Here is a 15,283-nt window from a genome sequence, read left to right as displayed (position 1 = left end):
ATATTAATAATTTTATATATTTAATTGTGTTTATAATTTAAAAAATCATGGTGAGATCGGAAGAAATGACACAAATTTCATTCCGTCCTATTCTTGGTCAATTATCGATCAAACTGGAGAAAAATCTCTCCATAAATAGCAATTCTTTTTGTTACGGGTGATTTCAAATTGTTATCTTTAATTAAAATAATTTTACAAGAGATGTTACCATTTAATTTATAAAAATGTAATAAAATTTAAAAAAAATTAGTTATTAAATAAAATAAAATATTTTTATTTAACAAAATTAATTTAATTCAAACCTAAAAAAACATTTTAGAAAATGGATTATTTGAAAAAGTTGAGTTAGGATGAAACTAAGTAGAATGCTAGTTTTATGCATGCACTAACTAGTATTGAAACTGGTACACACATAAACACACACTTTCACAGTAAAGACGACGATGCCTATCTGCACCTTTTCTCTGCCCTATCAGTTCTTCCCCATTCTCTCTCTCTCTTTCCCTTTCTCTGCTACATCTTGTATAGCCAGCAACACGACGACTGACTCTGCGCTGGCCAGATTCCTCATTCTGTCCTTCTCCTTTCTCAATCACTCTGTTTCTCTCTTTTCCACCTAACCCTAAATTAACATGTATCCTCTCTTCCTACTTCATCCTTGATTTCACTCTCTTTTTGTGATTATAGTTCCTTTTTACTTTCTTTCACTCATGGGGTGCGCCACTTCCAAACACGACGACCTACCCGCGGTTACACTCTGCCGCGACAGATGCGCATTCCTCGAAGAGGCAATCCGGCACAGATACTCCCTTGCGGATGCTCACCTCGCTTATATGCTTTCTTTGAAGGGAGTTGGTGGTTCTCTTCGCCGTTTCTTCGATCAGGATCTTGAAACAGCTATGCCGCCGCCCCCGCCGCCGCCGCATTTGCAGAAAAAGGGACAACTTGAGCCTTCCGGTTCACCTGTCTTCTCTAAGGTCATTCATCATCACAATCACTCCAATTCCGGCTCTCATCTTCATCTAGACTCTGGTTCTGGTTCTGATTCAGATGATTTGAGTCTGCACCATCATTTATCCGGGAACAATTCTCCATTCCATTCGTACGGACAGATAAACTATACGGATCAGGAGTCTCTCAGCTCGTACATGAATTCGAATTTCAATGTCAGCTATACAAAGAATAATGCGGCGACTTCTGTTGTATACGAACAAAGGCCAATGATTCCAGAAACTGTTTATATGGGAGAGTTTCCATCTTCGTCTTATCCTTATCCTTCCGCTAATCAAAATCAGAACCAGAGTACCTACCCATATTACGGTAACTTCTTCAATGAGTCATTGCACAACTATTCTTCAACTCCGGTGGTGATTCCGCCAGATGCATCAACCTCAATGTCGCCTCCTCCGCCACCTCCGCCGCAGCAGCAAAACTCGACTTGGGATTTCTTTAATCCGTTCGATAGTGAAGACAAGTATTATCAACAATATACCTCCACCTCGAGCCGTGCATCTGGAGAGGTGCGGGAAGTTGAGGGAATTCCCGATTTGGAAGACGAAGAAGAGGGTTTTCAGCAAGAAATTGTTAAAGAGGTACAAGAAGATAAAAAGGGCGAGGGTGGAAATAGTTACTCTAAGCCGGTGGTGAAAAATGATAGCTCTTCAGATCCAGTGTATCCTGCAAGGAACAGTAATTCAACCGAGAATAATCCGGTGGAGTTCGAGGTGCATATGGTTGATAAGAAAGTCGACAAGGAGGAGATTTCAGGTGACCTGCAGGGGAATACACCGGCTTTCAATGTCCGGTTTAGCGATGATTCTGAAATTGTAAAAGAAATTGAGACCCTGTTTCAACGTGCTTCTGAATCAGGGCATCATCTCAATGGAATACTTGAAGTTGGGAAAATGCCATACAAGAAAGGTGTTGGTTATCATCATGGTAAGTGAACTTTCATCAGAATCTGTAATTTTATTTTGTAAAAGTTGGTTTCTTTCAGATTTAGTTTGAACTTTCATTTCACTTTCACAATGTTATTAGGGCTTTGTTTAATTCCATCTTAACCCCTACATCTTGGGTATTAGATTTGCTTATCAAACTCTTAACTGTTTGCTGATTTTGAATATATGTAGCCTCTTCCAAGTTGTTGCATGTAACTACACCTTCGGCATTTGATTTACAACCTTCTTTGTCAACTGAGAATGGTGGTCTTGACATGGATGAGGTCTTGGGGTCTGGGAATCTTTCTTCCACATTGCATAAACTCTATCTTTGGGAGAAGAAATTATACAATGAAGTTAAGGTATGTGGTTAATCTATGTTATTTATGCCAATATACTCTTTTTCTAGGACAAGACCCATCACCATGATCCCCATTTGAATTAAGATGTTCTTAGTTAGAACAGAAGTGAATTCATCAGATTTGTTTCCATGCAGGTTGAAGAGAAAATGAGAGTACTACATGATAATAAAGCTGCCAAGCTAGAGCGACTGATTAAACGAGGTGCCGAACCCCACAAAATAGAAGCAACACGAATGCTCATAACAAACCTCTCCACAAAGATAAGAATCGCCATTCAGATTGTCGATAAGATCTCTGTGAAGATAAACATGTCGAGAGACGAAGAGCTATGGCCACAGTTGATCGAACTCATTCATGGGCTAGCAAAATTCTGGAAATCCTCCCTAGAATCCCTTCGCGGTCAATGTCAAGCCATAAGTCAAGCTAGGAAACTCGACGCAATTGCTTCAAGTAAACAAGTAGCTAATAATCTCGAAGTAACCTTGCAGCTCGAGTACGAGCTCCTTAACTGGATCTCAAGATTTTCATCTTGGATTGTGGCCCAAAAGAGTTTCGTAAAGTCATTGAATAATTGGTTAATGAAATGTATTCTTTACGTACCGGAGGAAACTCCAGATGGAATAGTTCCGTTCTCTCCTGGAAGAATTGGAGCTCCTAGTATATTCGTGATATGTTTTCAATGGGCACAGGCGATGGAAAGAATTTCCGAGAAGGAAGTGGTTGATTCAATGAGAGATTGCGCGAGAAGTGTGGTAGCAATGAGAAACAACAACGCGAATATAGGCTACAAGGATTTAGAGAAAGACGATAGGAAGATACAAAAGGAGATTCAAGCCTTAGACAAAAGACTAGTTTCGATAAGTGGCGGTCAATTGGTATATCAAGCTGATACTAGTAACACTAGTAGTGGTTTGCAGATAAGTTTGAAACGAACTTTTGAGACGATGGAGCGGTTCACATCTGAATCGTTGAGTGCTTATGAAGAGCTTTTATTGCGTGTTGATGAGAAAAGACAAGACTATCGGCTTGATCAAGAAAATGATGAGAAAGCTGTATAAAATGGAAAACAAGTGATTTTTCCTCTTCATCCTTTTGATAATTTTGTTAAATAAGTGTGAGTCACAAGTAAGGCAGTTTGTTAATAAGATAGGGTGGGTTAGCCAGCCATATTAGAGAATTGCTAAGGACTATAAGCTAGATGTTATGTAACATTATAAAATAGGTTATCAAATATGTTAACTTTTGTAGATTTAGTTCATGTATGTATAGGTTAATTTATTGGGCAAATAATGAAATTTTCTATATTCCTTCTGGTCTGGTAAATTATAATGTTGCACTTACTTCTTTTTCTCCAAATAAAATTTGGACATTTTCTAGATTTGGGACTATTGTGATGTTGAAAATACTTATCAAACTAGTAAACATAATAATTGGTTATGATTTTGAATATTTATAATTTGAATAATATTCTTAAATTTATTATTATTTAGTTTGTTATTCATATTCTCATTAATTGGTTATGCGATTCTTTCATGTGTATATTCATTTCAAATAACATGATTTTATTATAATTTTTTTTAACGCTTAAAATATTTGGTAGAGATTTTTTCGATACCGTTTGATTGATTTGTTCGGCTTTTTTTACCTCTCCACTCATCGTTATGAAACTCAAACGAGTTTATATTTGAAATTCATACTCAAATTTTTTAAGTTTGTTGGATCTTATCCAATAAAAATTTAATTTTTATAATTTTGTCATATAATTTAACCATTAGTTTACTTATTTTGACTGTGTTGATGTTATTTTGTATTATTTATAAATTATTTTTTATATATAACTCATTTTTTGAATTAATGAGAATTAATTTTGTATAAATTTATTTGAAGAGAACTCACTCTTCTTCTATAGAGGAGTAAAGGTCTAAACTATTGCCTAGTATCCATTTAGGATCATTGTTGCCAACTTAAAAGATTAAATACAGATGGATTGTCAAATTATTTGAAATAATTAACAACTTTTGACTATAGTTTATGGAATGAATTTTTTAGCTTTGAAAAAAAAGAGAAATGTGAATCAGAATATGATATATAAAACATCACCAACAAAAAGACCATAAAAGAGAACTCCATTTGGGTTATTTAATACTGCAAGGTATAAAGCCTTTTTGATGTTTGTATTCTTTACAATTAGAACATATTGGGCCCTATGCAATATGTGATCCAACTATAGTTTTATATCAAATCAAAACATATTTCATAACTGTGATTTAAAATTTTACAAAAAGAACTTACTATTCATAAATGTTGAATCAAGTTATGGTCATTCCCTTTAAACTCTCTTGAAATTATTATTATTCCGAAACTATTGAGTGTAGAGTATACCTTGTGATGATATTTTATTTATTTATTTTTTCAAAAGAGTTGATCTTCATTCAAACCCGAGGCATATAAATCTTCTGAAATGATACACTTCATTTATTCACTAGGATTACAAACCCAATTCTTATTTAAACCACAAAATTTTGTAAGATTGACAACCCATTGGCTTGTGATAAATTCTACACAACTTAATTAAAATTATTGGATTTGGGCTTAGACTTGAATTTGGACTGAGTTTGAGTTTATCCCAAAAATTATTTAGGTTTTATTATTTTGATATTTATTTTATAAAAATATTGTTGTAAAGGGTTTTAAAGTGTAATACATCATTTTAGAGAGAAAAAAAGGTGAGATAAAACTCTTGTATTCCTTCCTAATGAAATCAAGTGACGGTGGCGTAACTCTTACAGGTGAATGAATACAAATCTATATATTCTTGTGCCCTTATTTTCTTGATTTTTATAGATCATTAGAGGTATGTTGAATTTGAGCACCCAAATACTAACAATATATAAAAGTTGTTAGGCTAGATCGGAATATTTGAAACGATAACAGACGAGGAGAGTATATGAGACCAGATTTGGAGATTCGATCGAACAAATTATGCATTTTGAAGGACGTAGATTAATGATTACCTCTACAGAAAGAAGTTTCAGTTTTTTTGAGTGAAAAATCAGAGAAGATTGGTGAATGAAGTCGTCCAATTGATGTTAGCCAAGACCGTTGCTCACAAATCACCTAAAGAGAAGACCACTGTGAGTATGATGAAAGTTCTTTTTGATATTACGAGAAATCATCCGCTAACAAGGTATATTTAATGAAAATAATTTTTAATTTAAGATTGGTTGATGATACTTCATCCACTACTCATTTGAACGATTTTAATATAATTGTGTATCAATTACTATTTGTTGAGATTAATTTTAGGGACAAAGTTAATGTCCTGATTTTGTTAGCATATTTAATGAATAGTTGAGAACTTGATAACTTATGAGGGCATCAATTAGTAACTCAATTGAAAGTGCTAAGTTGAAAGTGCTAAGTTGAAGTTTACTGAAGCTAGAAATCGTATTTTTACTGAATATGTTCGTAAAATTGATTCTAGTAAAACATTCAAAAATTCTGCTATAAATGTTGAAAACAATGATAAATGTAATAATAGAAATTTTAACTGAGTTAAGAGCAGATATACGTCGAGAAATAAGATGAGTCAGTTTAGGTGTAAACTAACATTTAATTATTGAAATTGTAGTAAACATGGTCATTTCAAAGAACTACAAAATACTGAAGATAAACGATAATGATAAAAATGATGCAGTCAATGTAGTTATAAAAGATATCACTGACGCATTGATTTTGTTAGTTGATAGTCTGATAGACTCATGAGTTTATTCGGTATCGTCTTTGCATATCATTGCACACGAATAATTAATGGATAACTTTGTGGTTGGACAATGCGAGAGAATTTAGATGGTGTGCCACTGAATATTATAGACAGCAGGGTCATCAAATTAAAGATGAAAAATAATTTTGTTTGCAAAATTAATAAGGTGAGACACATTTCATGTTTGATGCACGATCTGATTTCTATTACATAACTCCATGATGAATGTCACAGTTTCAATTGTGAAAACAATGTTTGCTAGAAACTGAAATTGTGACATTTTTCATTGAACTGTGTAACAAAAATCAGATTGCGCATCAAACCTGTAATGTGTCTCACCTTATTAATTTTCCAAACAGAAGCATTACCATCTTTAATTTGATGCTCTCAATTTTTATAATATTTAATGGCTCACCATTTGCGATATAAACTTTCCTGCAATTTACATTAATTATTTGTGTTACAATGATATGAAAAATTGCTCCCAAATTCAAAACCAATAAGTCTATCGGACTATCAACGGACATAATCAATGCGTTAGTTATAATTTCTATAACTACGTTGACTATATCATTTTTTATCATTGTTCATTTTCGGTGCTTTGTAAACATTTTCCAAATAACACTGTTTACCACAATTCTAGCCATCAAAGATTCGCTCACACTTGAATTGACTCCCCATGTTTCTTGACATACTTCTTACATCCGTTGAAATTTTTATCATTATCTCTACCCTTATTTCAACATTTATAACAAAACTTTTGAACGATTACCCAAATCAATTTTATGAACTTTTTCAATAATAATACAATTTCTAACTTCAGTCAATTTTAATTTAGAACTTTTAACTGTGTTACTAATTGTTGTCACATTTAGTAGAGACAACAAAATTATGACACTAATCTTGTCCCCAAAATCAATCTCAATAGATATCAATTTATTCATATTTATATTAAATTCGTTGAAATGAGTAGTGACATGTTGTTAAGTTAAAAATTCTATCATTTAAAAAAAATGCATTTCACTCCAACAAAACTTAAATCTCAAATCTCTCAAGACTATCCATTCTATGAAAGAACGAAAGAGAATAAAAAGTTGTTAAAACACCAAATCCAAATCGAATTTCAAATGCTTTATTTTAAAGAAAATTGGGATAGAGTGAAAAATGATATTCTTGATATGGTCACTAATTTTTTTCAAAATCAAACGACTCCTCAAAGATATGACATTTGTTTTATCTGCAAAATCAATTTTCCAAAACAAATGTGGGTGATTTTAGCTCAATCAGTCTCTACAATACATCTTATAAAATCATTTTCAAAATTATTGTTAATAAACTTAAACCACATAAGAGCTCGATTATCTATCCTATTCATGAACATTTCTACTCAGGAAAGAAATTAACAAAGGCAAGAGCCAAATCATCTATTCAAAAATATGTCATCCACAATTTATTAAATTCGTCTACGAAACACTACCATTAAGAAATGAACAAAAAAACCAAACAATATCTTGGGCTGTTATCTCTTTTAAAAAAAACAACTAAATACTAAGATTTTATTTGAACAAAAAACAATCTTATAAAATATTGATGCTTTATGTAGGGATTTATGGTAGATTTTAATAATTCAAAGCCTCACTATCTCACATAATTGGTCACATAATTGGATGATATCTTGTAAATAAACTCACTGGAGAATTGAGTTTTAGAAAAACTAAACATCACAATATTTTTCTTCTCGCAAAATTTGTCGATAAATCATTTGTGAACCAAATAACGCTACAAAAACACCATCATGGATGTATTTTTTTTTAAAATCAATTTATTAGACTTCTTATTAAGAATGCAAATAAATGAAACTCTAGCTCGAGGCATGTTAATTTCTTAAACCACTTAGGATTTGACAACAAAACTTAATATTCTAAAATTTAAAGGGCAATTTGTTCATAAAGATCTGATGCATCCAACTCATGTTCTTTGCACATGGGCACATGATCATAAAAAAAGAAAAAAACGGCCTTTGACACTGTTGAATGATTTCTTTTGAAAAAAAAAACGTCTTTTCACTCCTCTCACAATGTAATACTTTTCTCATTAGTAAACAAAATAAAATTTACAGGTTTTTCTGCACGTCCATGTTCTTTATCCACACGTGGAGAAAGCTGTTATTTTAAGGTGCAATAGTAACATAAAACATAATATATATTAGCCCTTTCCTAACCTCAATCATACATAGAGATTCTCTGACCCAAATGACCATTATAAAAATACACCAAACAAAACACATTATTATTGATATTATTATTATTGAGATGCACGCATCACAATTATCTAAATAATAGACCAGATACCAGTACAAACAAAACTACTTTTTCTACACTGATTTATGTGATCCTAGTAAAGAAAGGAAAATAATTTGGTGTGAATAAGTTCATATTTTCATTTTCGTAATAAGTTGTTACAGTAGTTTTAAAAATAAACTATCGTGTATAAATAAAATCAAACATACCTTAACGAAACTGGAACAAATAAAAATAAAATAGGAGTTAACCATTCGAATAAATTGAATATATCAAATTTACCATTCCAACAAACTTGAGACTCAAAGTAGTTAAATATATTTTTCAATCAACTTATGCCAAAACCACATGTTTGTTCTTGGTTGGCGGGCATATAATAATGTCTTATAACTTAAACTATAAGCACCAGAATGATTCCCATTGTATCAAGGATGCCACACATAGTTATTATACAAAGAAAACAATCTGATACTTTTTGCATAAACAAAACATATATCAAAAGTCTAGGCATTTGTGGTAGAGAACATGTTGGCAGCAGTGCCATTTAAAATAGAAACAAGAGATTTAATCTTATCCCATCAGGAGACAACAAGAACATGATAATCTGAATTATCAGACCTTTGTTTATTTTACTTTCATCAGATTTCACAATACTCGTGCATAAATCAATGATAATTGGTGGGAAGGAAACATTGACAGCAAACGTTTTTTCATTCAGATCTAAATCATGTTGTAACCCCTCAAATATGGACAAGAGACTATAAATATGGAGTATAGGCCAAAGAAAGAGGCAAGAAATCAAAAGCATTTTGCTAAGCCTAATTTGGAGTTGTAAACATCAAAACATCTATCAAATGGCACCATCTTCTCCCTTCAGAATGAAAACTCGCCAACATACTCGGTCCAACAGCTTGACATCAAGAAACCACCCTGTCCTTACTCAGTTCAATGAACACCTGAGCAGATTCGGGGAAACTGAAAACACAACTAATTCATTGTCTTCCCTTGGACATAAGTTGAGTGGCCTTCAAGATCTGTATATTTCTGTTGATGACATGATCCAGATGTCTCACATTCAACAATCATTGACATCGGTCCAAGAATCTAACAAGAAAGTAACTGATGATGTACTAGATACATATATCAAGATCTTGGATGCTTGCACTTCCACCAAGGACATCTTCTCGCAGGCCAAACACGATGTCCAAGAGCTTCTTTCATCCCTCCGAAGAAGGAAAGACGCAACTGATGCATCTGGAAAGTATTTGGCCTCCAGAAAGAAGGCCAAAAAGGCAATCCTAAAGACCCTAAAGGATCTGAAGAATGTTAAGATCTCTGAAGGAGCTGATCAATTAGAAGTTATCAGTTTATTATATAACGTCCAATCTGTTACTATTTGTGTGCTTGAATCATCCTTGTCTTATGTTATGGGGACAAAAGTACACTCAAGCTTGGTCTCGAAGATAATGCATAAGAAATGCAAAGAAGCAAGCACAAATGAATTCGATCAGATGAATGAAGCTCTGGGTGTGGAAGACACCGAGAGCATTCAGAGGCAGATGGGAAAGATGGAATTGAGAATTCAAGATATTGAAGAAGGGATTGACTGCTTGTTCAAGCACTTGATCAAAACTAGAGTTTCGCTCCTTAACATGCTTACCTACTAGGAGATGGATGATATTACATCCTTCCATCTTCAATTTTGACACATTAATGTAGTTTAATCTGTTCATACATGTAAAAAACATAAGCTTATACATTATACAGTATACAATTTTTCTTGCAACAATATGCAATTATGAATGATTTTACCAAAAGTAGTTTTTCCTTTATATGATATAATTAGATATTACATTCCTGCGTCTTCATTTTTGACACATCAATCTGTTCATAGATATATCATATACTAAACACTATACACTTCAACAATATAAAGCAAATTTTCATGTAGCAATATTCAATTATAAATGAATACATCTATTTAACCAGACATCAATCTTTTCTTATTTGAACATAAGTCAATTGACAAAGGTATTTTGCCTATACAATATAGTACAAATTTTCTTGCAGCAACATGCAATTATAAATGAACAACAGTAATAAAAGTAAAGCTGAACTTTAAAATCTATCACAAAAACATACTTTAAGGGTTTATTTCAAAATCAGTATATACTTGAAGGGAACTAGACAAAAAAAACATACATACAGATACCCTCCCCAACCCATATTACTATTATCAAATTAGACAAGACAAAACACATCATTGATGCACGGATGGAAAGGTGTATGCTTCATGAGAAAGACTTGCCAAAGGAGTATTGGAAAGGTGTATGCTTCATGAGAAAGACTTGCCAAAGGAGTATTGGGCAGAGGCTGCAAACACTGCAGTCTTTGCAGTCTTTCTACTCAACAGGCTACCAACTAAGGTTGTGGAAGGAAGGACACCATTTGAAGTATGATATGGTTACAAGCCTTTTATGAAAAACCTTAAGGAATTTGGGTGTTTGTGTTTTTATTATGTACCATGGATCAAGAGAGATAAGTTAGACATGATGGAGCTGGAATCTTTGTGGGGTACAACATAGTTTCAAAATATTATCGAATTTTTCAGCCTAAAACCAGAAAGTTTCTGATAAATCGAGATGTGCATTTCATGGAGAAGGACAAGTGGAATTGGGCAGAAGTAGAACCAACTCCATATCCTCAGCTAAATGAAGAAGAGTTAGTAAATGATGAACCAATTAGGGGCACAAGATTACTCTTAGATATCTACCAGAGTTGCAATGTTATAGTCCTTGAGCCCACCGATTATTTGGAAGCTGAAAGAAATCCAATATGGAGAGCTGCAATGAAAGAGGAGATCACTATGATCGAGAAAAAATCACACTTGTAAGCTTGTAAAGAGGCCAAGGGAAAGGTGATAGGAGTGAAGTGGGTGTTCAGAACCAAGTTGAATGCAAATGGCTACATTAACAAGCACATCTCGCCCTTTCTAATTGATATTTTTTTTTATTTTTCATCAGAGCTATTAGGCTAGATCGGAACATTTGAAACGATGATAGACGAGGAGAATATTATGACACTGCATTGGGAAATTCAATTGAACAAATTATGTATTTTGGAGGATATAGATCGATGATTACCTCTACAAAAGAAGTTTCATCTTTTTTTTTGAGTGAGAAATCAGAAAAGATTGATGAAGTTGAATAAAAACTCATCGATAGGTAAATTTTAGAAGTCGTCCAATTGATATTAGCCAAGACCGTTGCTCACAACTTAGCGAAATAGAAGACCGATGTGAGTATGATGAAAGTTATTTTTGATATGTACGAGAAACCGTCCTCTAACAAGGTATTTTTTTTAACTTAAGATTGGTTGATGATACTTCGTCCACTACTCATTTGAACGAATTTGTTATAATTGTGATTCAATTACTATTTGTTGAGATGTTTTAGGGAAAAATTTAATACCCTAATTTTTTTAGCATATTTGATGAATAGTTGAAAACCTATGAGAGCATCAATTATCAATTAGTAACTCAGTTAAAAGTGCTAAATTAAAATTTACTAAAGTTAGAGATTGTATTTTTACTAAATAGGTTTGTAAAATTTATTCTAGTGAAACATTCAAAAATCCAGCTTTAAATGTTGAAAATAATGATAGATGTAATAATATAATTTTCAACCGAATTAAGAGAAGATATATGTTGAGAAACAAGATGAGTCAGTTTAAGTGTAAACTAGCATTTGATTATTGGAACTGTAGTAAACATAGTCACTTGAAATGAACGAAAAAATACCGAACATGAACGAAAATGATAAAAATGATGTAGCCAATGTAGTTACTGTCACGCCCCGAACCAAGGCATGAGGCGTGCAGACGTCGCATGTCATTAGCCAAATATAACATGCTAGGCTAAACAAAAGAACTTCTTCTAACCATTATTCCTAAAAACTTTCCTTTCATATTACATACCTTCTATACATCCATATTAACACAAAAAGAGAGTAACTCTTTACCGGCTAATCTATACTACTATAGTCTTCTCACTCTTAATCCCCTTGACTAGTCGTTGTTCTTATCTGAAAAGAATCCATTTAAAAAGGATGAGCTAAACAGGCTCAATAAGAAAAAATCAAACCCTTCTACAGCTGGATCAAGAAGCCAAATATAAGTTAACCAACTATTAAGTAATTAAGATACTAATTAGACAGAAAATAATATACTTTAGGAACAACTCTGGTATCAAGATAAAGTCTGTATTATCATAATAATTTAATAAGTCATCTATCAAGACTTTTAAGTCTTGCATAGACGCATTAGCCATCAACCAAGACATAAGCGTCTTGCGTTGACGCGCTATCAATCAAGACATAGGTCTTGCATTGACGCATGGGCCATCAACCAAGACATAAGTGTCTTGCATTGACGCATGGGCCATCAACCAAGTCATAAGTGTCTTGCGTTGACGCATATTACCGGTGTAAGCGGCACTCGAGGCACAAATAGTTCATTATTAGACAAACAATACAAAACCAAGTCCAGAGTAATAAAAATAGTCCAATCGACATAATTATGTAAAACTTCATTCTCAAGTCCAAATCTATCGTAATCCATTTCATTGTCGAAATAATACACTCAATCTGTTTAGAAAACCCATTTCTCATAAACCATTCTTTTATCAAAACCCATTTCAAAATCATCAATCATAAACCCTCATTTCATCAAAACCCATTTCAGAATCAACTATTATAAACCTATCCTTTTATCAAAACAATTTCAGAATCATCTATCCTAATTATCATTTTATCAAATTCATCATCAAAATACACATGCATTCTTGATCCATACATTTATAAACTCATTTAATAATAAATCTGTAACCCTAAAATCTGTTTGATGAAAACCAACCTCTTATACCCAAAATACTTATACATATATATATTTTAAAAACTAATATTGTAGAAGAATAGATTTCCTTACCTAATTTCCCATAAGCTCTTAGTTTTCTTTATTTCCTTCAACCAACTCAAATCTCCAAACCCTGATTCTCTCTCTTTGTAGCTAAAGAGTAAAAATACAAATGATCTCTAAGTTTAGGACTACATGCATTGAAAGGTTATTAGATAATGACATTTGTCATTTACCTAATATCTTAACCCATCTGCCCATTATCTCTCTCTCATAAAATAGTCCAAGTGTCATTCATGCCTTGTTTCACTTATTTCTTTTAAAGCAAAACAGGTGTCACCTACATGTTAAGCCACTATCAATAAAATATGAAGTCTTTTATTTTTTTAAATTTGGATATTACAGTTACAAAAAATATCATTGACACGTTGCTTTTGTTAGTTGATAGTCCGATAAACTCATGAGTTTTAGATTCGGTATTGTCTTCGCATATCACTACACATGAAGAATTAATGGATAATTATGTGGTTAAACAATGCGAGAAATTTCTAACCATGGAGTTCTACATTAATTATTTGTGTGCTAGTGCTATGAAAAGTTGCTCCCAAGTCCAAAACCAATAAGTCTATAGGACGATCAATCATCAAGCCAACTACCCATGGTTAGAAGGAGAGTGAAATGATCTTGTTTTGTTTCTCGGTTGAAAAGAGACGTCTTGAACAATGGGAGAAGAACTTTGATAAACAAATTTTATCTTGACCGACTTAATTAGTTCCCCTTAAGGGAGTAAATTCTGAGCCTCTATCAAATGACAAAATCAACGCATTAGTTATATTTTCTTTAACTACATTGACTGCATCATTGCATATTTTTATCACCGTTCTTTTTCCTCTACCCTAATCATGAACATTTCTACTCAGGAAAGAAATCAACAAAGGCAAGAGCCAAATCATCTATTCAAAAATATGTCATCCACAATTTATTAAATTTGTCTATGAAACACTACCATTAAGAAATGAAAAAAATATCAAATAATATCTTGAGTTGTTATCTCCCATTTTTTAAAAAAAACAAACTAAATGCTAAGATTTTAGTTAAACAAAAAAACAATCTTATAAAATATTGATGCTTTATGTAGGGATTTATGGTAGATTTTAATAATTCCAAACCTCACTATCTCACATAATTGGATGATATCTGTAAATAAACTCACTGTAATTGAGTTTTAGAAAAACTAAACATCAAAATATTTTTCTTCTCGCAAAATTTGTCGACAAATCATTCGACGCTACAAAAACACCATCATGGATGCATTTTTTTAAATCAATTTATTAGACTTCTTATTAAGGATGCAAATAAATGAAACTCTAGCTCAGTCATGTTAATTTCTTAAACCACTTTGGATTTGACAACAAAACAATATTCTAAAATTTAAGGGCAATTGTTCATAAAGATCTGATGCATCCAACTCATGTTCTTTGTACATGGGCACATGATCATAAAAAAAAGAAAAAAATGGCCTTTGACACTGTTGAATGATTTCTTTTGCCAAAAAAAAACGTCTTTTCACTCCTCTCACAATGTAATACTTTTCTCATTAGTAAACAAAATAAAATTTACAGGTTTTTCTGCACGTCCATGTTCTTTATACACACGTGGAGAAAGCTGTTATTTTAAGGTGCAATAGTAACATAAAACATAATATATATTAGCCCTTTCCTAACCTCAATCATACATAGAGATTCTCTGACCCAAATGACCATTATCAAAATACACCAAACAAAACACATTATTATTGAGATGCACGCATCACAATTATCTAAATAGTAGACCAAATACCAATACAAACAAAACTACTTAATTCTACACTGATTTATGTGATTCTAGTAAAGAAGGGAAACTAAAGGAATAATTTGGCGTGAATAAGTCATATTTACATTTTCGTAATAAGTTGTTATAGTAGTTTTAACAAACAAACTATCGTGTATAAATAAAATCTTAACGTTTGAT

At 32.5% G+C, this 15,283-nt stretch overlaps 2 protein-coding genes across 3 annotated transcripts; both read left to right on the top strand.

The window, feature by feature from the left end:
- Nucleotides 1–382: 382 nt before the first annotated feature.
- LOC124916691 (protein ALTERED PHOSPHATE STARVATION RESPONSE 1-like) lies at nucleotides 383–3,674 on the top strand. Of its 2 annotated transcripts, XM_047457443.1 has the most exons (4): nucleotides 383–1,125; nucleotides 1,159–1,938; nucleotides 2,130–2,299; nucleotides 2,434–3,674. In XM_047457443.1, exons 1-4 carry the CDS (start codon nucleotides 711–713, stop codon nucleotides 3,355–3,357), a joined length of 2,289 nt encoding a protein of 762 aa, XP_047313399.1. In that variant the 5' UTR covers nucleotides 383–710; the 3' UTR covers nucleotides 3,358–3,674. The 2 variants fall into 2 exon arrangements, with proteins under 2 accessions (XP_047313399.1, XP_047313398.1); XM_047457442.1 differs by having other exon boundaries at nucleotides 384–1,938.
- Nucleotides 3,675–9,237: 5,563 nt separating this feature from the next.
- On the top strand, nucleotides 9,238–10,095 carry LOC124913662. Its single transcript, XM_047454074.1, has one exon. It carries the CDS (start codon nucleotides 9,241–9,243, stop codon nucleotides 10,027–10,029), a length of 789 nt encoding a protein of 262 aa, XP_047310030.1. The 5' UTR covers nucleotides 9,238–9,240; the 3' UTR covers nucleotides 10,030–10,095.
- The last annotated feature ends 5,188 nt before the right edge of the window (nucleotides 10,096–15,283 follow it).

Source organism: Impatiens glandulifera, chromosome 9, assembly GCF_907164915.1.
Source record: "Impatiens glandulifera chromosome 9, dImpGla2.1, whole genome shotgun sequence".
NCBI lineage: Eukaryota > Viridiplantae > Streptophyta > Magnoliopsida > Ericales > Balsaminaceae > Impatiens > Impatiens glandulifera.
The sequence above is the reverse complement of the archived record's forward strand: the minus strand, read 5'-3'. Positions and strand labels throughout refer to the sequence as shown.